Here is a 24,889-nt window from a genome sequence, read left to right on the forward strand (position 1 = left end):
GGTGTGGCCCCCCCTCCACGGACCGCAGTGCCGCCGTCACTTGGAGGGGGGAATCGTGCGGGTGCGGTAGAACCGGAGGGAATCTAGTGGTGGGTTGTGTCCAGACGATGTTTGGGGATGTTGCTACGGGTAGACCTGTCGCAACCAGGTGGAAGAGACCACTGGTGAAAGCCCGTCCGACAAAAGTCAAAGGGCTAGATCTCCAGGTCAACTGGGATTCCGGTGGCCTTCGGGGCGTAGCTATGCCACCGAAACATCGCACGGCTCCTGATGCATGTGTGAAAGTGTTGTGGCATGCGTAGACGCCCTTCTTGGGGCTCCGTGGTGTGGCCCCCCTTCCACGGACGGCAGTGCCGCCGTCACTTGTAGGGGGAATCATGCGGGTACGGTAGAACCGGAGGGAATCTAGAGGTGGGTTGTGTCCAGACCGTGTTCGGGGATGTTGCTATGGTCTGACCTATCACAACCAGGTGGAAGAGACCACTGGTCAAAGCCCGTCCGGCAAAAGTCAAAGGGCTAGATCTCCTGGTCAACAGGGAGTCGCGGTGACCTTCGGGGTGTAGCTATGCCAACGAAACATCGCACGGCTCCTGATGCACGTGTGAACGTGTTGTGGCATGCGTAGACGCCCGTCTTGGTGCTCCGTGGTGTGCCCCCTCCACGTACGGCAGCGCCGCCGTCACTTGGACGAGGCAATCGTGTGGGTGCGGTAGAACTGGAGGGAATCTAGCGGTGGTTTGGGTCCAGACCGTGTTTGAGGATGTTTCTATGGGCAGACCTGTCGCAACCAGGTGGAAGAGACCACTGGTCAAAGCCCGTCCGGCAAAAGTCAAGGGGCTAGATCTCCTGGTCAACTGGGATTCGGGGTGGCCTTCGGGGTGTAGCTATGCCACCGAAACATCGCATGGCTCCTGATGCATGTGTGAAAGTATTGTGGCATGCATAGACGCCCGTCTTTGGGCTCCGTGGTGTGGCCCCCCTCCACGGACCGCAGTGCCGCCGTCACTTGGAGGGGGAATCATGCGGGTGCGGTAGAACTGGAGGGAATCTAGAGGTGGGTTGTGTCCAGACCGTGTTCGGGGATGTTGCTATGGGGTGACCTGTCGCAACCAGGTGGAAGAGACCACTGGTCAAAGCCCGTCTGGCAAAAGTCAAAGGGCTAGATCTCCTGGTCAACTTGGAGTCGGGGTGACCTTCGGGGTGTAGCTATGCCACCGAAACATCGCACGGCTCCTGATGAATGTGTGAACGTGTTGTGGCATGCGTAGACACCCGTCTTGGGGCTCCGTGGTGTGGCCCCCTACACGTACGGCAGCGCCACCATCACTTGGACGGGGGAATCGTGCGGGTGCGGTAGAACCAGAGGGAATCTAGTGGTGGTTTGGGTCCAGACCGTGTTCGGTGATGTTACAATGGGCAGACCTGTCGCAACCAGCTGGAAGAGAGCACTGGTCAAAGCCCGTCCGGCAAAAGTCAAAGGGCTAGATCTCCTGGTCAACTAGGATTCGGGGCGGCCTATGGGGCGTAGCTATGCCACCGAAACATCGCACGGCTCCTGATGCATGTGTGAAAGTGTTGTGGCATGCGTAGACGCCCGTCTTTGGGCTCCGTGGTGTGGCCCCCCCTCCACGGACCGCAGTGCCGCCGTCACTTGGACGGGGGAATCGTGCGGGTGCGGTAGAACCGGAGGGAATCTAGTGGTGGGTTGTGTGCAGACGATGTTTGGGGATGTTGCTACGGGTAGACCTGTCGCAACCAGGTGGAAGAGACCACTGGTGAAAGCCCGTCCGACAAAATTCAAAGGGCTAGATCTCCAGGTCAACTGGGATTCCGGTGGCCTTCGGGGCGTAGCTATGCCACCGAAACATCGCACGGCTCCTGATGCATGTGTTAAAGTGTTGTGGCATGCGTAGACGCCCGTCTTGGGGCTCCGTAGTGTGGCCCCCCTTCCACGGACGGCAGTGCCGCCGTCACTTGTAGGGGGAATGATGCGGGTGCGGTAGAACCGGAGGGAATCTAGAGGTGGGTTGTGTCCAGACCGTGTTCGGGGATGTTGCTATGGGGTGACCTATCGCAACCAAGTGGAAGAGACCACTGGTCAAAGCCCGTCCGGCAAAAGTCAAAGGGCTAGATCTCCTGGTCAACTGGGAGTCGTCGTGACCTTCGGGGTGTAGCTATGCCAACGAAACATCGCACGGCTCCTGATGCACGTGTGAACGTGTTGTGGCACGCGTAGACGCCCGTCTTGGTGCTCCGTGGTGTGCCCCCTCCACGTACGGCAGCGCCGCCGTCACTTGGACGGGGCAATCGTGCGGGTGCGGTAGAACTGGAGGGAATCTAGCGATGGGTTGGGTCCAGACCGTGTTTGAGGATGTTTCTATGGGCAGACCTGTCGCAACCAGGTGGAAGAGACCACTGGTCAAAGCCCGTCCGGCAAAAGTCAAAGGGCTAGATCTCCTGGTCAACTGGGATTCGGGGTGGCCTTCGGGGTGTAGCTATGCCACCGAAACATCGCACGGCTCCTGATGCATGTGTGAAAGTATTGTGGCATGCGTAGACGCCCGTCTTTGGGCTACGTGGTGTGGCCCCCCTCCACGGACCGCAGTGCCGCCGTCACTTGGAGGGGGGAATCATGCGGGTGCGGTAGAACCGGAGGGAATCTAGAGGTGTGTTGTGTCCAGACCGTGTTCGGGGATGTTGCTATGGGCTGACCTGTCGCAACCAGGTGGAAGAGACCACTGGTCAAAGCCCGTCCGGCAAAAGTCAAAGGGCTAGATCTCCTGGTCAACTGGGAGTCGCCGTGACCTTCGGGGTGTAGCTATGCCACCGAAACATCGCACGGCTCCTGATGAATGTGTGAACGTGTTGTGGCATGCGTAGACACCCGTCTTGGGGCTCCGTGGTGTGGCCCCCTCCACGTACGGCAGCGCCACCATCACTTGGACGGGGGAATCGTGCGGGTGCGGTAGAACTAGAGGGAATCTAGTGGTGATTTGGGTCCAGACCGTGTTCGGTGTTGTTGCTATGGGCAGACCTCTCGCAACCAGGTGGAAGAGACCACTAGTGAAACCCCGTCCGGCAAAAGTCAAAGGGCTAGATCTCCTGGTCAACTGGGATTTGGGGCGGCCTTCGGGGCGTAGCTATGCCACCGAAACATCGCACGGCTCCTGATGCATGTGTGAAAGTATTGTGGCATGCGTAGACGCCCGTCTTTGGGCTCCGTGGTGTGGCCCCCCTCCACGGACCGCAGTGCCGCCGTCACTTGGAGGGGGGAATCATGCGGGTGCGGTAGAACCGGAGGGAATCTAGAGGTGTGTTGTGTCCAGACCGTGTTCGGGGATGTTGCTATGGGCTGACCTGTCGCAACCAGGTGGAAGAGACCACTTGTCAAAGCCCGTCCGGCAAAAGTCAAAGGGCAAGATCTCCTGGTCAACTGGGAGTCGCCGTGACCTTCGGGGTGTAGCTATGCCACCGAAACATCGCACGGCTCCTGATGAATGTGTGAACGTGTTGTGGCATGCGTAGACACCCGTCTTGGGGCTCCGTGGTGTGGCCCCCTTCACGTACGGCAGCGCCACCATCACTTGGACGGGGGAATCGTGCGGGTGCGGTAGAACTAGAGGGAATCTAGTGGTGATTTGGGTCCAGACCGTGTTCGGTGTTGTTGCTATGGGCAGACCTCTCGCAACCAGGTGGAAGAGACCACTGGTGAAAGCCCGTCCGGCAAAAGTCAAAGGGCTAGATCTCCTGGTCAACTGGGATTCGGGGCGGCCTTCGGAACGTAGCTATGCCACCGAAACATCGCACGGCTCCTGATGCATGAGTGAAAGTGTTGTGGCATGCGTAGACGCCCGTCTTTGGGCTCCGTGGTGTGGCCCCCCTCCACGGACCGCAGTGCCGCCGTCACTTGGAGGGGGGAATCGTGCGGGTGCGGTAGAACCGGAGGGAATCTAGTGGTGGGTTGTGTCCAGACGATGTTTGGGGATGTTGCTACGGGTAGACCTGTCGCAACCAGGTGGAAGAGACCACTGGTGAAAGCCCGTCCGACAAAAGTCAAAGGGCTAGATCTCCAAGTCAACTGGGATTCCGGTGGCCTTCGGGGCGTAGCTATGCCACCGAAACATCGCACGGCTCCTGATGCATGTGTGAAAGTGTTGTGGCATGCGTAGACGCCCGTCTTGGGGCTCCGTGGTGTGGCCCCCCTTCCACGGACGGCAGTGCCGCCGTCACTTGCAGGGGGAATCATGCGGGTACGGTAGAACCGGAGGGAATCTAGAGGTGGGTTGTGTCCAGACCGTGTTCGGGGATGTTGCTATGGGCTGACCTATCGCAACCAGGTGGAAGAGACCACTGGTCAAAGCCCGTCCGGCAAAAGTCAAAGGGCTAGATCTCCTGGTCAACTGGGAGTCGCGGTGACCTTCGGGGTGTAGCTATGCCAACAAAACATCGCACGGCTCCTGATGCATGTGTGAACGTGTTGTGGCATGCGTAGACGCCCGTCTTGGTGCTCCGTGGTGTGCCCCCCTCCACGTACGGCAGCGCCGCCGTCACATGGACGGGGCAATCGTGCGGGTGCGGTAGAACTGGAGGGAATCTAGCGGTGGGTTGGGTCCAGACCGTGTATGAGGATGTTTCTATGGGCAGACCTGTCGCAACCAGGTGGAAGAGACCACTGGTCAAAGCCCGTCCGGCAAAAGACAAAGGGCTAGATCTCCTGGTCAACTCGGATTCGGGGTGGCCTTCGGGGTGTAGCTATGCCACCGAAACATCGCACGGCTCCTGATGCATGTGTGAAAGTATTGTGGCATGCGTAGACGCCCGTCTTTGGGCTCCGTGGTGTGGCCCCCCTCCACGGACCGCAATGCCGCCGTCACTTGGAGGGGGGAATCATGCGGGTGCAGTAGAACCGGAGGGAATCTAGAGGTGTGTTGTGTCCAGACCGTGTTCGGGGATGTTGCTATGGGCTGACCTGTCGCAACCAGGTGGAAGAGACCACTGGTCAAAGCCCGTCCGGGAAAAGTCAAAGGGCTAGATCTCCTGGTCAACTGGGAGTCGGGGTGACCTTCGGGGTGTAGCTATGCCACCGAAACATCGCACGGCTCCTGATGAATGTGTGAACGTGTTGTGGCATGCGTAGACACCCGTCTTGGGGCTCCGTGGTGTGGCCCCCTCCACGTACGGCAGCGCCACCAGCACTTGGACGGGGGAATCGTGCGGGTGCGGTAGAACCAGAGGGAATCTAGTGGTGGTTTGGGTCGAGACCGTGTTCGGTGATGTTGCTATGGGCAGACCTCTCGCAACCAGGTGGAAGAGACCACTGGTCAATGCCCGTCCGGCAAAAGTCAAAGGGCTTGATCTCCTGGTCAACTGGGATTCGGGGCGGCCTTCGGGGCGTAGCTATGCCACCGAAACATCGCACGGCTCCTAATGCATGTGTGAAAGTGTTGTGGCATGCGTAGACGCCCGTCTTTGGGCTCCGTGGTGTGGCCCCCCCTCCACGGACCGCAGTGCCGCCGTCACTTGGAGGGGGGAATCGTGCGGGTGCGGTGGAACCGGAGGGAATCTAGTGGTGGGTTGTGTCCAGACGATGTTCGGGGATGTTGCTACGGGTAGACCTGTCGCAACCAGGTGGAAGAGACCACTGGTGAAAGCCCGTCCGGCAAAAGTCAAAGGGCTAGATCTCCTGGTCAACTGGGATTCGGGGTGGCCTTCGGGGTGTAGCTATGCCACCGAAACATCGCACGGCTCCTGATGCATGTGTGAAAGTATTGTGGCATGCGTAGACGCCCGTCTTTGGGCTCCGTGGTGTGGCCGCCCTCCACGGACCGCTGTGCCGCCGTCACTTGGAGGGGGGAATCATGCGGGTGCGGTAGAACCGGAGGGAATCTAGAGGTGGGTTGTGTCCAGACCGTGTTCGGGGATGTTGCTATGGGCTGACCTGTCGCAACCAGGTGGAAGAGACCACTGGTCAAAGCCCGTCTGGCAAAAGTCAAAGGGCTAGATCTCCTGGTCAACTGGGAGTCGGGGTGACCTTCGGGGTGTAGCTATGCCACCGAAACATCGCACGGCTCCTTATGAATGTGTGAACGTGTTGTGGCATGCGTAGACACCCGTCTTGGGGCTCCATGGTGTGGCCCCCTCCACGTACGGCAGCGCCACCATCACTTGGACGGGGGAATCGTGCGGGTGCGGTAGAACCAGAGGGAATCTAGTGGTGGTTTGGGTCCAGACCGTGTTCGGTGATGTTACAATGGGCAGACCTGTCGCAACCAGGTGGAAGAGAGCACTGGTCAAAGCCCGTCCGGCAAAAGTCAAAGGGCTAGATCTCCTGGTCAACTAGGATTCGGGGCGGCCTTCGGGGCGTAGCTATGCCACCGAAACATCGCACGGCTCCAGATGCATGTGTGAAAGTGTTGTGGCATGCGTAGACGCCCGTCTTTGGGCTTCGTGGTGTGGCCCCCCCACCACGGACCGCAGTGCCGCCGTCACTTGGAGGGGGGAATCGTGCGGGTGCGGTAGAACCGGAGGGAATCTAGTGGTGGGTTGTGTCCAGACGATGTTTGGGGATGTTGCTACGGGTAGACCTGTCGCAACCAGGTGGAAGAGACCACTGGTGAAAGCCCGTCCGACAAAAGTCAAAGGGCTAGATCTCCAGGTCAACTGGGATTCCGGTGGCCTTCGGGGCGTAGCTATGCCACCGAAACATCGCACGGCTCCTGATGCATGTGTGAAAGTGTTGTGGCATGCGTAGACGCCCTTCTTGGGGCTCCGTGGTGTGGCCCCCCTTCCACGGACGGCAGTGCCGCCGTCACTTGTAGGGGGAATCATGCGGGTACGGTAGAACCGGAGGGAATCTAGAGGTGGGTTGTGTCCAGACCGTGTTCGGGGATGTTGCTATGGTCTGACCTATCACAACCAGGTGGAAGAGACCACTGGTCAATGCCCGTCCGGCAAAAGTCAAAGGGCTAGATCTCCTGGTCAACAGGGAGTCGCGGTGACCTTCGGGGTGTAGCTATGCCAACGAAACATCGCACGGCTCCTGATGCACGTGTGAACGTGTTGTGGCATGCGTAGACGCCCGTCTTGGTGCTCCGTGGTGTGCCCCCTCCACGTACGGCAGCGCCGCCGTCACTTGGACGGGGCAATCGTGTGGGTGCGGTAGAACTGGAGGGAATCTAGCGGTGGTTTGGGTCCAGACCGTGTTTGAGGATGTTTCTATGGGCAGACCTGTCGCAACCAGGTGGAAGAGACCACTGGTCAAAGCCCGTCCGGCAAAAGTCAAGGGGCTAGATCTCCTGGTCAACTGGGATTCGGGGTGGCCTTCGGGGTGTAGCTATGCCACCGAAACATCGCATGGCTCCTGATGCATGTGTGAAAGTATTGTGGCATGCATAGACGCCCGTCTTTGGGCTCCGTGGTGTGGCCCCCCTCCACGGACCGCAGTGCCGCCGTCACTTGGAGGGGGAATCATGCGGGTGCGGTAGAACCGGAGGGAATCTAGAGGTGGGTTGTGTCCAGACCGTGTTCGGGGATGTTGCTATGGGGTGACCTGTCGCAACCAGGTGGAAGAGACCACTGGTCAAAGCCCGTCTGGCAAAAGTCAAAGGGCTAGATCTCCTGGTCAACTTGGAGTCGGGGTGACCTTCGGGGTGTAGCTATGCCACCGAAACATCGCACGGCTCCTGATGAATGTGTGAACGTGTTGTGGCATGCGTAGACACCCGTCTTGGGGCTCCGTGGTGTGGCCCCCTACACGTACGGCAGCGCCACCATCACTTGGACGGGGGAATCGTGCGGGTGCGGTAGAACCAGAGGGAATCTAGTGGTGGTTTGGGTCCAGACCGTGTTCGGTGATGTTACAATGGGCAGACCTGTCGCAACCAGCTGGAAGAGAGCACTGGTCAAAGCCCGTCCGGCAAAAGTCAAAGGGCTAGATCTCCTGGTCAACTAGGATTCGGGGCGGCCTATGGGGCGTAGCTATGCCACCGAAACATCGCACGGCTCCTGATGCATGTGTGAAAGTGTTGTGGCATGCGTAGACGCCCGTCTTTGGGCTCCGTGGTGTGGCCCCCCCTCCACGGACCGCAGTGCCGCCGTCACTTGGACGGGGGAATCGTGCGGGTGCGGTAAAACCGGAGGGAATCTAGTGGTGGGTTGTGTGCAGACGATGTTTGGGGATGTTGCTACGGGTAGACCTGTCGCAACCAGGTGGAAGAGACCACTGGTGAAAGCCCGTCCGACAAAATTCAAAGGGCTAGATCTCCAGGTCAACTGGGATTCCGGTGGCCTTCGGGGCGTAGCTATGCCACCGAAACATCGCACGGCTCCTGATGCATGTGTTAAAGTGTTGTGGCATGCGTAGACGCCCGTCTTGGGGCTCCGTAGTGTGGCCCCCCTTCCACGGACGGCAGTGCCGCCGTCACTTATAGGGGGAATGATGCGGGTGCGGTAGAACCGGAGGGAATCTAGAGGTGGGTTGTGTCCAGACCGTGTTCGGGGATGTTGCTATGGGGTGACCTATCGCAACCAAGTGGAAGAGACCACTGGTCAAAGCCCGTCCGGCAAAAGTCAAAAGGCTAGATCTCCTGGTCAACTGGGAGTCGTCGTGACCTTCGGGGTGTAGCTATGCCAACGAAACATCGCACGGCTCCTGATGCACGTGTGAACGTGTTGTGGCACGCGTAGACGCCCGTCTTGGTGCTCCGTGGTGTGCCCCCTCCACGTACGGCAGCGCCGCCGTCACTTGGACGGGGCAATCGTGCGGGTGCGGTAGAACTGGAGGGAATCTAGCGATGGGTTGGGTCCAGACCGTGTTTGAGGATGTTTCTATGGGCAGACCTGTCGCAACCAGGTGGAAGAGACCACTGGTCAAAGCCCGTCCGGCAAAAGTCAAAGGGCTAGATCTCCTGGTCAACTGGGATTCGGGGTGGCCTTCGGGGTGTAGCTATGCCACCGAAACATCGCACGGCTCCTGATGCATGTGTGAAAGTATTGTGGCATGCGTAGACGCCCGTCTTTGGGCTCCGTGGTGTGGCCCCCCTCCACGGACCGCAGTGCCGCCGTCACTTGGAGGGGGGAATCATGCGGGTGCGGTAGAACCGGAGGGAATCTAGAGGTGTGTTGTGTCCAGACCGTGTTCGGGGATGTTGCTATGGGCTGACCTGTCGCAACCAGGTGGAAGAGACCACTGGTCAAAGCCCGTCCGGCAAAAGTCAAAGGGCTAGATCTCCTGGTCAACTGGGAGTCGCCGTGACCTTCGGGGTGTAGCTATGCCACCGAAACATCGCACGGCTCCTGATGAATGTGTGAACGTGTTGTGGCATGCGTAGACACCCGTCTTGGGGCTCCGTGGTGTGGCCCCCTCCACGTACGGCAGCGCCACCATCACTTGGACGGGGGAATCGTGCGGGTGCGGTAGAACTAGAGGGAATCTAGTGGTGATTTGGGTCCAGACCGTGTTCGGTGTTGTTGCTATGGGCAAACCTCTCGCAACCAGGTGGAAGAGACCACTAGTGAAACCCCGTCCGGCAAAAGTCAAAGGGCTAGATCTCCTGGTCAACTGGGATTTGGGGCGGCATTCGGGGCGTAGCTATGCCACCGAAACATCGCACGGCTCCTGATGCATGTGTGAAAGTATTGTGGCATGCGTAGACGCCCGTCTTTGGGCTCCGTGGTGTGGCCCCCCTCCACGGACCGCAGTGCCGCCGTCACTTGGAGGGGGGAATCATGCGGGTGCGGTAGAACCGGAGGGAATCTAGAGGTGTGTTGTGTCCAGACCGTGTTCGGGGATGTTGCTATGGGCTGACCTGTCGCAACCAGGTGGAAGAGACCACTTGTCAAAGCCCGTCCGGCAAAAGTCAAAGGGCAAGATCTCCTGGTCAACTGGGAGTCGCCGTGACCTTCGGGGTGTAGCTATGCCACCGAAACATCGCACGGCTCCTGATGAATGTGTGAACGTGTTGTGGCATGCGTAGACACCCGTCTTGGGGCTCCGTGGTGTGGCCCCCTTCACGTACGGCAGCGCCACCATCACTTGGACGGGGGAATCGTGCGGGTGCGGTAGAACTAGAGGGAATCTAGTGGTGATTTGGGTCCAGACCGTGTTCGGTGTTGTTGCTATGGGCAGACCTCTCGCAACCAGGTGGAAGAGACCACTGGTGAAAGCCCGTCCGGCAAAAGTCAAAGGGCTAGATCTCCTGGTCAACTGGGATTCGGGGCGGCCTTCGGGGCGTAGCTATGCCACCGAAACATCGCACGGCTCCTGATGCATGAGTGAAAGTGTTGTGGCATGCGTAGACGCCCGTCTTTGGGCTCCGTGGTGTGGCCCCCCTCCACGGACCGCAGTGCCGCCGTCACTTGGAGGGGGGAATCGTGCGGGTGCGGTAGAACCGGAGGGAATCTAGTGGTGGGTTGTGTCCAGACGATGTTTGGGGATGTTGCTACGGGTAGACCTGTCGCAACCAGGTGGAAGAGACCACTGGTGAAAGCCCGTCCGACAAAAGTCAAAGGGCTAGATCTCCAAGTCAACTGGGATTCCGGTGGCCTTCGTGGCGTAGCTATGCCACCGAAACATCGCACGGCTCCTGATGCATGTGTGAAAGTGTTGTGGCATGCGTAGACGCCCGTCTTGGGGCTCCGTGGTGTGGCCCCCCTTCCACGGACGGCAGTGCCGCCGTCACTTGCAGGGGGAATCATGCGGGTACGGTAGAACCGGAGGGAATCTAGAGGTGGGTTGTGTCCAGACCGTGTTCGGGGATGTTGCTATGGGCTGACCTATCGCAACCAGGTGGAAGAGACCACTGGTCAAAGCCCGTCCGGCAAAAGTCAAAGGGCTAGATCTCCTGGTCAACTGGGAGTCGCGGTGACCTTCGGGGTGTAGCTATGCCAACAAAACATCGCACGGCTCCTGATGCATGTGTGAACGTGTTGTGGCATGCGTAGACGCCCGTCTTGGTGCTCCGTGGTGTGCCCCCCTCCACGTACGGCAGCGCCGCCGTCACTTGGACGGGGCAATCGTGCGGGTGCGGTAGAACTGGAGGGAATCTAGCGGTGGGTTGGGTCCAGACCGTGTATGAGGATGTTTCTATGGGCAGACCTGTCGCAACCAGGTGGAAGAGACCACTGGTCAAAGCCCGTCCGGCAAAAGTCAAAGGGCTAGATCTCCTGGTCAACTGGGATTCGGGGTGGCCTTCGGGGTGTAGCTATGCCACCGAAACATCGCACGGCTCCTGATGCATGTGTGAAAGTATTGTGGCATGCGTAGACGCCCGTCTTTGGGCTCCGTGGTGTGGCCCCCCTCCACGGACCGCAATGCCGCCGTCACTTGGAGGGGGGAATCATGCGGGTGCAGTAGAACCGGAGGGAATCTAGAGGTGGGTTGTGTCCAGACCGTGTTCGGGGATGTTGCTATGGGCTGACCTGTCGCAACCAGGTGGAAGAGACCACTGGTCAAAGCCCGTCCGGCAAAAGTCAAAGGGCTAGATCTCCTGGTCAACTGGGAGTCGGGGTGACCTTCGGGGTGTAGCTATGCCACCGAAACATCGCACGGCTCCTGATGAATGTGTGAACGTGTTGTGGCATGCGTAGACACCCGTCTTGGGGCTCCGTGGTGTGGCCCCCTCCACGTACGGCAGCGCCACCAGCACTTGGACGGGGGAATCGTGCGGGTGCGGTAGAACCAGAGGGAATCTAGTGGTGGTTTGGGTCGAGACCGTGTTCGGTGATGTTGCTATGGGCAGACCTCTCGCAACCAGGTGGAAGAGACCACTGGTCAATGCCCGTCCGGCAAAAGTCAAAGGGCTTGATCTCCTGGTCAACTGGTATTCGGGGCGGCCTTCGGGGCGTAGCTATGCCACCGAAACATCGCACGGCTCCTAATGCATGTGTGAAAGTGTTGTGGCATGCGTAGACGCCCGTCTTTGGGCTCCGTGGTGTGGCCCCCCCTCCACGGACCGCAGTGCCGCCGTCACTTGGAGGGGGGAATCATGCGGGTGCGGTAGAACCGGAGGGAATCTAGTGGTGGGTTGTGTCCAGACGATGTTCGGGGATGTTGCTACGGGTAGACCTGTCGCAACCAGGTGGAAGAGACCACTGGTGAAAGCCCGTCCGACAAAAGTCGAAGGGCTAGATCTCCAGGTCAACTGGGATTCCGAGGGCCTTCGGGGCGTAGCTATGCCATCGAATCATCGCACGGCTCCTGATGCATGTGTGAAAGTGTTGTGGCATGCGTAGACGCCCGTCTTCGGGCTCCGTGGTGTGGCCCCCCTCCACGGACCGCAGTGCCGCCGTCACTTGGAGGGGGGAATCATGCGGGTGCGGTAGAACCGGAGGGAATCTAGAGGTGGGTTGTGTCCAGACCGTGTTCGGGGATGTTGCTATGGGCTGACCTATCGCAACCAGGTGGAAGAGACCACTGGTCAAAGCCCGTCCGGCAAAAGTCAAAGGGCTAGATCTCCTGGTGAACTGGGAGTCGCCGTGACCTTCGGGGTGTAGCTATGCCAACGAAACATCGCACGGCTCCTGATGCACGTGTGAACGTGTTGTGGCATGCGTAGACGCCCGTCTTGGTGCTCCGTGGTGTGCCCCCTCCACGTACGGCAGCGCCGCCGTCACTTGGACGGCGCAATCGTGCGGGTGCGGTAGAACTGGAGGGAATCTAGCGATGGGTTGGGTCCAGACCGTGTTTGAGGATGTTTCTATGGGCAAACCTGTCGCAACCAGGTGGAAGAGACCACTGGTCAAAGCCCGTCCGGCAAAAGTCAAAGGGCTAGATCTCCTGGTCAACTGGGATTCGGGGTGGCCTTCGGGGTGTAGCTATACCACCAAAACATCGCACGGCTCCTCATGCATGTGTGAAAGTATTGTGGCATGCGTAGACGCCCGTCTTTGGGCTCCGTGGTGTGGCCCCCCTCCACGGACCGCAGTGCCGCCATCACTTGGAGGGGGGAATCATGCGGGTGCGGTAGAACCGGAGGGAATCTAGAGGTGGGTTGTGTCCAGACCGTGTTCGGGGATGTTGCTATGGGCTGACCTGTCGCAACCAGGTGGAAGAGACCACTGGTCAAAGCCCGTCCGGCAAAAGTCAAAGGGCTAGCTCTCCTGGTCAACTGGGAGTCGGGGTGACCTTCGGGGTGTAGCTATGCCACCGAAACATCGCACGGCTCCTGATGAATGTGTGAACGTGTTGTGGCATGCGTAGACACCCGTCTTGGGGCTCCGTGGTGTGGCCCCCTCCACGTACGGCAGCGCCACCATCACTTGGACGGGGGAATCGTGCGGGTGCGGTAGAACCAGAGGGAATCTAGTGGTGGTTTGGGTCCAGACCGTGTTCGGTGTTGTTGCTATGGGCAGACCTCTCGCAACCAGGTGGAAGAGACCACTGGTCAAAGCCCGTCCGGCAAAAGTCAAAGGGCTAGATCTCCTGGTCAACTGGGATTCGGGGCGGCCTTCGGGGCGTAGCTATGCCAGCGAAACATCGCACGGCTCCTGATGCATGTGTGAAAGTGTTGTGGCATGCGTAGACGCCCGTCTTTGGGCTCCGTGGTGTGGCCCCCCCCCTCCACGGACCGCAGTGCCGCCGTCACTTGGAGGGGGGAATCGTGCGGGTGCGGTAGAACCGGAGGGAATCTAGTGGTGGGTTGTGTCCAGACGATGTTTGGGGATGTTGCTACGGGTAGACCTGTCGCAACTAGGTGGAAGAGACCACTGGTGAAAGCCCGTTCGACAAAAGTCAAAGGGCTAGATCTCCAAGTAAACTAGGATGCCGGTGGCCTTCGGGGCGTAGCTATGCCATCGAAACATCGCACGGCTCCTGATGCATGTGTGAAAGTGTTGTGGCATGCGTAGACGCCCGTCTTGGGGCTCCGTGGTGTGGCCCCCCTTCCACGGACGGCAGTGTCGCCGTCACTTGCAGGGGGAATCATGCGGGTGCGGTAGAACCGGAGGGAATCTAGAGGTGGGTTGTGTCCAGACCGTGTTCGGGGATGTTGCTATGGGCTGACCTATCGCAACCAGGTGGAAGAGACCACTGGTCAAAGCCCGTCCGGCAAAAGTCAAAGGGCTAGATCTCCTGGTCAACAGGGAGTCGCGGTGACCTTCGGGGTGTAGCTATGCCAACGAAACATCGCACGGCTCCTGATGCACGTGTGAACGTGTTGTGGCATGCGTAGATGCCCGTCTTGGTGCTCCGTGGTGTGCCCCCCTCCACGTACGGCAGCGCCGTCGTCACTTGGACGGGGCAATCGTGCGGGTGCGGTAGAACTGGAGGGAATCTAGCGGTGTGTTGGGTCCAGACCGTGTTTGAGGATGTTTCTATGGGCAGACCTGTCGCAACCAGGTGGAAGAGACCACTGGTCAAAGCCCGTCCGGCAAAAGTCAAAGGGCTAGATCTCCTTGTCAACTGGGATTCGGGGTGGCCTTCGGGGTGTAGCTATGCCACCGAAACATCGCACGGCTCCTGATGCATGTGTGAAAGTATTGTGGCATGCGTAGACGCCCGTCTTTGGGCTCCGTGGTGTGGCCCCCCTCCACGGACCGTAGTGCCGCCGTCACTTGGAGGGGGGAATCATGCGGGTGCGGTAGAACCGGAGGGAATCTAGAGGTGGGTTGTGTCCAGACCGTGTTCGGGGATGTTGCTATGGGCTGACCTGTCGCAACCAGGTGGAAGAGACCACTGGTCAAAGCCCGTCTGGCAAAAGTCAAAGGGCTAGATCTCCTGGTCAACTGGGAGTCGGGGTGACCTTCGGGGTGTAGCTATGCCACCGAAACATCGCGCGGCTCCTGATGAATGTGTGAACGTGTTGTGGCATGCGTAGACACCCGTCTTGGGGCTCCGTGGTGTGGCCCCCTCCACGTACGGCAGCGCCACCATCACTTGGACGGGGGAATCGTGCGGGTGCGGTAGAATTAGAGGGAATCTAGTGGTGGTTTGGGTCCAGACCGTGTTCGGTGTTGTTGCTATGGGCAGACCTCTCGCAACCAGGTGCAAGAGACCACTGGTGAAAGTCCGTCCGGCAAAAGTCAAAGGGCTAGATCTCCTGGTCAACTGGGATTCGGGGCGGCCTTCGGGGCGTAGCTATGCCACCGAAACATCGCACGGCTCCAGATGCATGTGTGAAAGTGTTGTGGCATGCGTAGACGCCCGTCTTTGGGCTCCGTGGTGTGGCCCCCCTCCACGGACCGCAGTGCCGCCGTCACTTGGAGGGGGGAATCGTGCGGGTGCGGTAGAACCGGAGGGAATCTAGTGGTGGGTTGTGTCCAGACGATGTTTGGGGATGTTGCTACGGGTAGACCTGTCGCAACCAGGTGGAAGAGACCACTGGTGAAAGCCCGTCCGACAAAAGTCAAAGGGCTAGATCTCCAAGTCAACTGGGATTCCGGTGGCCTTCGGGGCGTAGCTATGCCACCGAAACATCGCACGGCTGCTGATGCATGTGTGAAAGTGTTGTGGCATGCGTAGACGCGCGTCTTGGGGCTCCGTGGTGTGGCCCCCCTTCCACGGACGGCAGTGCCGCCGTCACTTGCAGGGGGAATCATGCGGGTGCGGTAGAACCAGAGGGAATCTAGAGGTGGGTTGTGTCCAGACCGTGTTCGGGGATGTTGCTATGTGCTGACCTATCGCAACCAGGTGTAAGAGACCGCTGGTCAAAGCCCGTCCGGCAAAAGTCAAAGGGCTAGATCTCCTGGTCAACTGGGAGTCGCGGTGACCTTCGGGGTGTAGCTATGCCAACAAAACATCGCACGGCTCCTGATGCATGTGTGAACGTGTTGTGGCATGCGTAGACGCCCGTCTTGGTGCTCCGTGGTGTGCCCCCCTCCACGTACGGCAGCGCCGCCGTCACTTGGACGGGGCAATCGTGCGGGTGCGGTAGAACTGGAGGGAATCTAGCGGTGGGTTGGGTCCAGACCGTGTTTGAGGATGTTTCTATGGGCAGACCTCTCGCAACCAGGTGGAAGAGACCACTGGTCAAAGCCCGTCCGGCAAAAGTCAAAGGGCTAGATCTCCTGGTCAACTGGGATTCGGGGTGGCCTTCGGGGTGTAGCTATGCCACCGAAACATCGCACGGCTCCTGATGCATGTGTGAAAGTATTGTGGCATGTGTAGACGCCCGTCTTTGGGCTCCGTGGTGTGGCCCCCCTCCACGGACCGCAGTGCCGCCGTCACTTGGATGGGGGAATCATGCGGGTGCGGTAGAACCGGAGGGAATCTAGAGGTGGGTTGTGTCCAGACCGTGTTCGGGGATGTTGCTATGGGCTGACCTGTCGCAACCTGGTGGAAGAGACCACTGGTCAAAGCCCGTCTGGCAAAAGTCAAAGGGCTAGATCCCCTGGTCAACTGGGAGTCGGGGTGACCTTCGGGGTGTAGCTATGCCACCGAAACATCGCACGGCTCCTGATGAATGTGTGAACGTGTTGTGGCATGCGTAGACACCCGTCTTGGGGCTCCGTGGTGTGGCCCCCTCCACGTACGGCAGCGCCACCATCACTTGGACGGGGGAATCGTGCGGGTGCGGTAGAACCAGAGGGAATCTAGTGGTGGTTTGGGTCGAGACCGTGTTCGGTGATGTTGCTATGGGCAGACCTCTCGCAACCAGGTGGAAGAGACCACTGGTCAATGCCCGTCTGGCAAAAGTCAAAGGGGCTTGATCTCCTGGTCAACTGGGATTCGGGGCGGCCTTCGGGGCGTAGCTATGCCACCGAAAGATCGCACAGCTCCTGATGCATGTGTGAAAGTGTTGTGGCATGCGTAGACGCCCGTCTTTGGGCTCCGTGGTGTGGCCCCCCCTCCACGGACCGCAGTGCCGCTGTCACTTGGAGGGGGGAATCGTGCGGGTGCGGTAGAACCGGAGGGAATCTAGTGGTGGGTTGTGTCCAGACGATGTTCGGGGATGTTGCTACGGGTAGACCTGTCGCAACCAGGTGGAAGAGACCACTGGTCAAAGCCCGTCCGGCAAAAGTCAAAGGGCTAGATCTCCAGGTCAACTGGGATTGCGGTGGTCTTCGGGGCGTAGCTATGCCACCGAAACATCGCACGGCTCCTGATGCATGTGTGAAAGTGTTGTGGCATGCGTAGACGCCCGTCTTGGGGCTCCGTGGTGTGGCCCCCCTTCCACGGACGGCAGTGCCGCCGTCACTTGCAGGGGGAATCATGCGGGTGCGGTAGAACCGGTGGGAATCTAGATGTGGGTTATGTCCAGACCGTGTTCGGGGATGTTGCTATGGGCTGACCTGTCGCAACCAGGTGGAAGAGACCACTGGTCAGAGCCCGTCCGGCAAAAGTCAAAGGGCTAGATCTCCTGGTCAACTGGGAGTCGCCGTGACCTTCGGGGTGTAGCTATGCCACCGAAACATCGCACGGCTCCTGATGCATGTGTGAACGTGCTGTGGCATGCGTAGACGCCCGTCTTGGTGCTCCGTGGTGTGGCCCCCCCTCCACGTATGGCAGCGCCGCCGTCACTTGGACGGGGGAATCGTGCGGGTGCGGTAGAACTGGAGGGAATCTAGTGGTGGGTTGGGTCCAGACCGTGTTTGAGGATGTTTCTATGGGCAGACCTGTCGCAACCAGGTGGAAAAGACCACTGGTCAAAGCCCGTCCGACAAAAGTCAAAGGGCTAGATCTCCTGGTCAACTGGGATTCGGGGTGGCCTTCGGGTGTTGGGAATCGTAGCGTAATTTTAAAATTTTCCTACGCTCACCAAGATGCATCTATGGAGTATACTAGCAACGAGGGGAAAGGAGTGCATCTACATACCCTTGTAGATCGCGAGCGGAAGCGTTCCAATGAACGTGGATGACGGAGTCGTACTTGCCGTGATCCAAATCACCGATGACCGAGTGCCGAACGGACGGCACCTCCGCGTTCAACACACGTACGGTGCAGCGACGTCTCCTCCTTCTTGATCCAGCAAGGGGGAAGGAGAGGTTGATGGAGATCCAACATCACGACGGCGTGGTGGTGGATGTAGCGGTTCTCCGGCAGGGCTTCGCCGAGCTTCTGCGAGAGAGAGAGAGAGAGAGAGAGAGGTGTTGCAGGGGGAGAGGGAGGCGCCCAAGGCTGTAGGTTGCTGCCCTCCCTCCCCCCCTTTATATAGGCCCCCTTGGGAGGGGGGGGGGGCGGCCAAAACCCATCTAGGGTTGGGGGGGGTGGCGGCCAAGGGGTGGAAAGGGGTGCCTTGCCCCCCGAGGCAAGGGGGAAGCCCCCCCCTTAGGGTTCCCAACCCTAGGCGCATGGGGGGAGGCCCAAGGGGGGCGCCCCAGCCCACTAAGGGCTGGTTCCCTTCCACTTTCAGCCCACGGGGTCCTCCGGGACAGGTGGCCCCACCCGGTGGACCCTCGGGACCCTTCCGGTGGTCCCGGTACAATACCGGTAACCCCCGAAACTTTCCCGGTGGCCGAAACTTGACTTCCTATATATAATTATTCACCTCCGGACCATTCCGGAACCTCTCGTGACGTCCGGGATCTCATCCGGGACTCCGAACAACTTTCGGGTTTCCGCATACATATATCTCTACAACCCTAGCGTCACCGGACCTTAAGTGTGTAGACCCTACGGGTTCGGGAGACATGCAGACATGACCGAGATGCCTCTCCGGTCAATAACCAACAGCGGGATCTGGATACCCATGTTGGCTCCCACATGTTCCACGATGATCTCATCGGATGAACCACGGTGTCGAGGATTCAATCAATCCGTATGCAATTCCCTTTGTCAAACGGTATGTTACTTGCCCGAGATTCGATCGTCGGTATCCCAATACCTTGTTCAATCTCGTTACCGGCAAGTCTCTTTACTCGTACCGGAATGCATGATCCCGTGACTAACGCCTTAGTCACATTGAGCTCATAATGATGATGCATTACCGAGTGGGCCCAGAGATACATCTCCTTCACACGGAGTGACAAATCCCAGTCTCGATCCGTGCCAACCCAACAGACACTTTCGGAGATTCCCGTAATGCACCTTTATAGTCACCCAGTCACGTTGTGACGTTTGGCACACCCAAAGCACTCCTACGGTATCCGGGAGTTGCACGATCTCATGGTCTAAGGAAAAGATACTTGACATTGGAAAAGCTCTAGCAAACGAAACTACACGATCTTTTATGCTATGCTTAGGATTGGGTCTTGTCCATCACATCATTCTTCTAATGATGTGATCCCGTTATCAATGACATCCAATGTCCATAGTCAGGAAACCATGACTATCTGTTGATCAACGAGCTAGTCAACTAGAGGCTTACTAGGGACACTTTGGGGTCTATGTATTCACACATGTATTACGATTTCCGGACAATACAATTATAGCATGAACAATAGACAATTACCATGAACAAAGAAATATAATAATAACCATTTATTATTGCCTCTAGGGCATATTTCCAACATAGAACTGCAAGACAGTAACCTGATGCATGTTGAGACTAGAGGGTAGGGACCTATTTATAGACTCCTCTTCCAGGTGTTTTAATATTCCATCCGTTTCCGGAAAAATCCGTGTGACTCCTGAACAATAATACTTTTCCTCCACCAAGGAGTTTCATGGAAAAATTTCCAATTCCAAAGTGTATAAGATTTAGTAGCAATGAAAAAACACACAATATATATAATTTCCTTTGGTACTGTTAGCATGTGTCAGTAAAATTGCTACTGTATTCTAGCAATATAATACATAGAACCTTAAATCCACAAATCAACTATTTGAAAGTAGTGACATGTACATATTCAATGCAAATATTGACAATGTGCATACCGTTAAATGAGAGCAAATTTCCTTAATTTTCCGGAGTGGTTCCCATCTTCCTCCATAAATAACTAATTTTCTACAATAGACAATTCTGTGAATTCCTTTTCATGCAAAGCTGGCATTATTACCACAATTTTCCTCCACTTCCTCCTTGCCAATTCCATTGATAAATACTATAATTTTCCTTTCCAAGGTGCAGTCAAAATTATTTGACCAAACCCTTCCCCTAGAAAGTTTTCTATGTTGTTCCATAGAGCGAATAATGCCCCATATTGTACAATATCAAATGAAGTTAAATCAATTTGGCAGAGTTAGAAAAAACCAATATATAGCCAGCAATATGTATTTCGCGAGAGGTATCATAACAACAGAAAAAACATTACATCCAGATTGCACTAATTTTCCATGCAATTTGTTCACTCTCGTATTTAACAGCCAATAAATGAATAATAAAATTATCATAAGTACATAAGCTATTAGTTATCCATAATATTTTTCCTTTTCCTCAACAGTGGCATTTTAATTTTGTCTATTCCGGTTTGTTTAGTCATTAAACTGATCAATGTTCCTGACAGGAAATTACATTTATTCCTATCTTCCAAACCGTGATTAGCCATGTAGTCTGTGAGTTCTACACAAGTTAGACAAAAAAAAGGTCCTCGCAAAAAAAAAGGCCACTCGTGCCTTATCCACCTCGCCCCGACCACTCGTGCCTCCACGCCGCTCGATCCACCCCCGGCGCCGCCGCCGGCGCCGCCCCCTTCTGCGCCGGCGCCGCCCCCGCCCGGGCCGCATCGCGGCGTCCCCGCCCTGCACCGCGCACCCCCGTCCCCGCCCCGCACCGCCACCGTCCGTCCCCGCCCGCCCCGCATCGCCGCCGGCCGTCCCCGCCCGGCCCCATCCCCGCACTGGACCGGTCGTCCCCGCCCCCTTCCCGGGCCCGTCGTCCCCGCCCCCTTCCCGCCCCGCAGCTGCTGGTGAGGTGGCCGTGGCCGCGGCTCCGGCGGTCCGGCGCCCCCTTGCCGGCCCTCTGCTACTGGTGAGCACCGGCTCCGGCAGTCCGGCGTCCTTTGCTGCTGATTTTTTTTCCTTTTTTTTAGCTTTTTACCTGCGGTTAGTGCTTGGATAATGAGTCAATTTGATATATACCTACTGTTAGTGCTTGGATATATACACATTGTTAGTTTTTTTTAATTTTTTATCTACTGTTAGTGCTTGGATATATAATAAGTCAATTTGGTGCTTCGATATATATACTGTTAGTGCTTGGATATTTTACCTTGTTCTTCCTGAATGTCGAATGCAAGGAATAGCACTACAGCAGCTTTAGTTTTTCATCAGGAAAAAGTAAAGAAAGTTTCATAGCGAAATATGGTGTGGTGTGTGCACAGGAGAAGGGACTAGAGAGCATTGGCAAGACCCAAATTTTACTCGTTCTTTCTCTAGGCGGGGATGATGGTGGTGGCAGGGATAATGGTGGTGGCGGGGGTGATGGTGGTGGCGGGGAGGGGGTTGGCAACAAGGGATGGCTGCGTGGTAACGCAAAGGTATCAAAGCAGATTTCTGCTACCGAGGAGCAGAAGTGGCTCATTGAGCCCACGGGGAAAGACTAAGTGCCAGTTTATAATAATTTCATTCTTTTGCTTGTCAAATGCTTATATTTTTCTTTATTTTGCTTGTCACATGCTAATATTTCATTCTTTTGCAGCAACTGGATATATCCTAAAGGGGCCTGCACTACTAGGAAAAGGGTTATAGATGGAATGGCCACTAATGGCGCACTGTACATGTGGTGCGCCATTACTAAATACTAATGGCGCACCACGTGTCGGTGCGCCATTAGAATGAAAATAGTAATGGCGCACCACATCCACGGTGCGCCATTAGTAATTTTTTTTTAATTTTTTCAAAACTACTAATGGCGCACCGTGGGATGGTGCGCCATTAGTAGTTCAACTAGTAATGGCGCACCGACACATGGTGAATTATGTTTCGAATTTTTTTTAAATTTTTTTATTTTTATTTTACTAATGGCGCACCTGTGAGTGGTGCGCCATTAGTAGTCCATTAGTAGTTCAACTACTAATGGCGCACCACTCCCACGGTGAATTTTGTTTGTTTCAAAATATTTTTTTTGAAAAACTACTAATGGCGCACCGTGGGGGTGGTGCGCCATTAGTAACTTGGCCCATTCCACCGAATGCACCCCCCGACCGCCTTTTCAGTTTAAAAAAAATAAAAGAAAATGATGGAAATGTCAAAAAAATAAAATAAAATAAGTTTCCCATGTGATATGTGGTCTAGTTGTTGGGAAAATTAACAAATATGAATTTCGACTTTATTTGCAAAATCTCTCTGAAATTTCTTAAAATGGGCATAACTTTTGCATACGAACTCGGATGAAAAAGTTTTTTATATGAAAAATCATCTACTCGAAAAGTTACATCCGAATTTAACCGGGGGAACCCCGTTAAACATTTTCAAAATCCTCAAAAACCTAACAGAAAAAAAGATACGGGACTTTCAAGATCTAGAGGCAAAAAAATTTCAAACTTACTAGTGGTGCACCCGTTGCTAGGTGCGCCACTAGTAACAGAAAAAAAATATTTGTTTTGAATTTTTTTTCAAAAAATGATTCGTAATATGACAGGGAAGTTTCAAATATTTTTCAAACTTTCATCATACTCATGAATATGAACAAAGTCCTAGACATCAACAAGGTTTAATAGGATTGATATGATAGATATATCAACAAGTGGCTGTTAAGTGAGGTGGTGCTGGGGTTGGATAGAACTGCGAAGTTAAGCGTGCTCGGGCTGGAGTAGTGTGAGGATGGGTGACCTTTCGGGAAGTTTGACCACTTAGTGCGATTTGACTTGAGATTAAGCATATTGACCCGAGATTAAAAAAAAAAACAAAAAAAAATTGACAAAATTTTAAAAAAAATTCTAAAAAAAATTTGAAAAAAAATTGTTACTAATGGCGCACTTCTATACCAGATACTAATGGCGTGGTGCTAGTGGCGCACCTGTAGTGCGCCATTAGTAGCGAAAACAGGTGCGCCACTAGCAACCCTTTTTCTAGTAGTGCTGTATTCCCAACGGCCTCATCACCGTCTTGCTGAAGGTATACTGGTCGGGGCTGTACTGTTCGGATCCAGTCAGGCACCCGGACCGCCTGGTTTTGGCCACGAGCTGGGACCACTTGGTAGCGGCCCCTACGCGGACTATGAGACCCATGCTAAGGCCGTGATCACTAATTTTTGGGTGAGTTCTCTTCAGAAGCATAAGTCCATTCTGGCTTCATGAATGATTTAACTCATGGCTTCTTCCATTCTGGTTTCATGAATAATTGTAGAAATACTATCGAGTTTTCCGGAGCACAAGGCCATTCCCGACCAGATCGTCCTTTGCCAAGCCAAGAGTAAGCCCCGCCAGATGCAGCACGAGGTGCGCTGGGTGGCCATCTCGACAAACTATCACGACGCTCTTGGTGTGAATATGACCAAGGAAGAAGCGCGGAGGACGGACATTACCTTGGAGAGGCACGAGTACTTGGCGGTAAGTATAAAAGATTTTTATTTCCGATGTTTGTGGTACATTTCATCATTTCGTGTTGACATGTCAGTATGCTTTCATTATGTAGGTGTGTCCAAATTGGTGTTATGGAAAAGACGAGTCCTGGGCAGCATTGGTGGATCTGTGGTGTGATGAGGATGGAGCTTGGGCGGCTACGAGCATCAAAAACAAGGCTAACCGAGGGAGGGAGGGAGTACATGCTCAGGGAAACCGAAACCACTTTCTTCACAAGACACTTGAGGTATATCTATGTACATTAAACATTTTTTTCTTTTTTTTACCATCACTTTCTTATGTATGACTAACCTCTGTTTGGTTGTTTGGTGGTGCAGGAGGAGAAACTGAAGCAGCCGCTCTCACACATGGAGGCGTGGGAGATCGCCCATACACGGAGGAAGCCCAAGCCTGGTGAGGCCAAGTACTACGGCAAGACCGCGGAGTATAAGAAGGCCTACTCCGAGGGGTATCTGAGTTTACATCCTGGCTCACCTGACCCCATTGCGGCGGATCTGGATGAGAGGGTGGTGGTGGGCATGGGGCCCAAGAAGCATGGTCGGCAGCCGATTCTGGATGCTGTGATCACTCCTTCTATCTCCTACACACAGCTCCGAGCTACCAACCCGAGCTTGTGCCAGCGCACGAGCACGCCCATGACCAGTGCGCAGTCACAGTCACTACTAGGAAAAGGATAATTAGTGGCGCACCTGTTTTGGCCATTAATGGTGCACTACAGGTGCGCCACTATCATCACGCCACTAGTAACTAATACTAATGGCGCACCCCTGGTGCGCCATTAGTATACCAGACAATAGTGGCGCATCATGGAGTGCACCATTAGTATGTCAAACGGTGCGCCATTACTATGCCTCCCAGGGGGGCATATTTACCTTGTGCTCTGGGTTACTAAAGGTGCACTTCTAGATAATGCGCCACTAGTGTGTTTATTGCAGTGCGCCACTAAAGTGCAGTGTGGTGCGCCACTAGTATGAATATTAGGAATTTTTTTCCTGATATTTGCACAGGTTACAAAATATATTACTGCATAGAATATAGACAGCACAACATATAAACAGCAGATTTATCAAATACAATAGAAGATTAGTCTCCGAATACAATTCATCATATTAGTCTCCGAATTCAAAACACCGAACAAAGTTAGAACATTACAAGTCTCGAGACCGCGAGTAGCGAGTTTGTCTTCACATTACAAGTCGATATCGATCATCTAAACTACCATCACATAGAAGGGAGCCGCGGTCATCACGATGAGCATTATCGCGATGAAACTGGTCTTCATCCGGTTCCTCCAACGCTCCCTCCCCTCTCCCGCTAGATAGCGCGCGTATCTAGCTTCCGCCTCCGCCCTAGTGGTGTACCCTTTGTAACTGTTACCGCTTAAACGGTGAACCTGTCTCCGACACTCCTCCCAGTCGTCGTAGACTCCGGGAACCATACCCTTTTACACGACATACGATGGCATCTCTATGCACTAGCCAAACAAAAAGTTAGTAGCAATTCACAGACAATACATAAGCAATATATAAGTATGCAACAAAAGGATCGGAAG

The 24,889-nt window shown here is 55.6% G+C and overlaps 1 protein-coding gene across 3 annotated transcripts; it reads left to right on the forward strand.

Moving 5' to 3' along the window:
* The first annotated feature begins 20,398 nt into the window (after positions 1 to 20,398).
* On the forward strand, positions 20,399 to 24,335 carry LOC109740539 (uncharacterized). Of its 3 annotated transcripts, none has more exons than XM_073511178.1 (7): positions 20,399 to 20,783; positions 21,191 to 21,357; positions 21,453 to 21,474; positions 22,832 to 23,010; positions 23,102 to 23,304; positions 23,390 to 23,563; positions 23,655 to 24,335. In XM_073511178.1, the coding sequence occupies exons 5-7, from the start codon at positions 23,182 to 23,184 to the stop codon at positions 24,012 to 24,014; spliced, it is 657 nt and encodes a 218-aa protein (XP_073367279.1). In that variant the 5' UTR covers positions 20,399 to 20,783; positions 21,191 to 21,357; positions 21,453 to 21,474; positions 22,832 to 23,010; positions 23,102 to 23,181; the 3' UTR covers positions 24,015 to 24,335. The 3 variants fall into 3 exon arrangements, with proteins under 3 accessions (XP_073367279.1, XP_073367278.1, XP_073367277.1); XM_073511177.1 differs by having other exon boundaries at positions 20,409 to 20,783; positions 21,136 to 21,357; XM_073511176.1 differs by having other exon boundaries at positions 20,446 to 20,783; positions 21,136 to 21,474.
* The last annotated feature ends 554 nt before the right edge of the window (positions 24,336 to 24,889 follow it).

The sequence above is a fragment of the Aegilops tauschii genome, chromosome 3 (assembly GCF_002575655.3).
Source record: "Aegilops tauschii subsp. strangulata cultivar AL8/78 chromosome 3, Aet v6.0, whole genome shotgun sequence".
NCBI classification, from domain to species: domain Eukaryota; kingdom Viridiplantae; phylum Streptophyta; class Magnoliopsida; order Poales; family Poaceae; genus Aegilops; species Aegilops tauschii.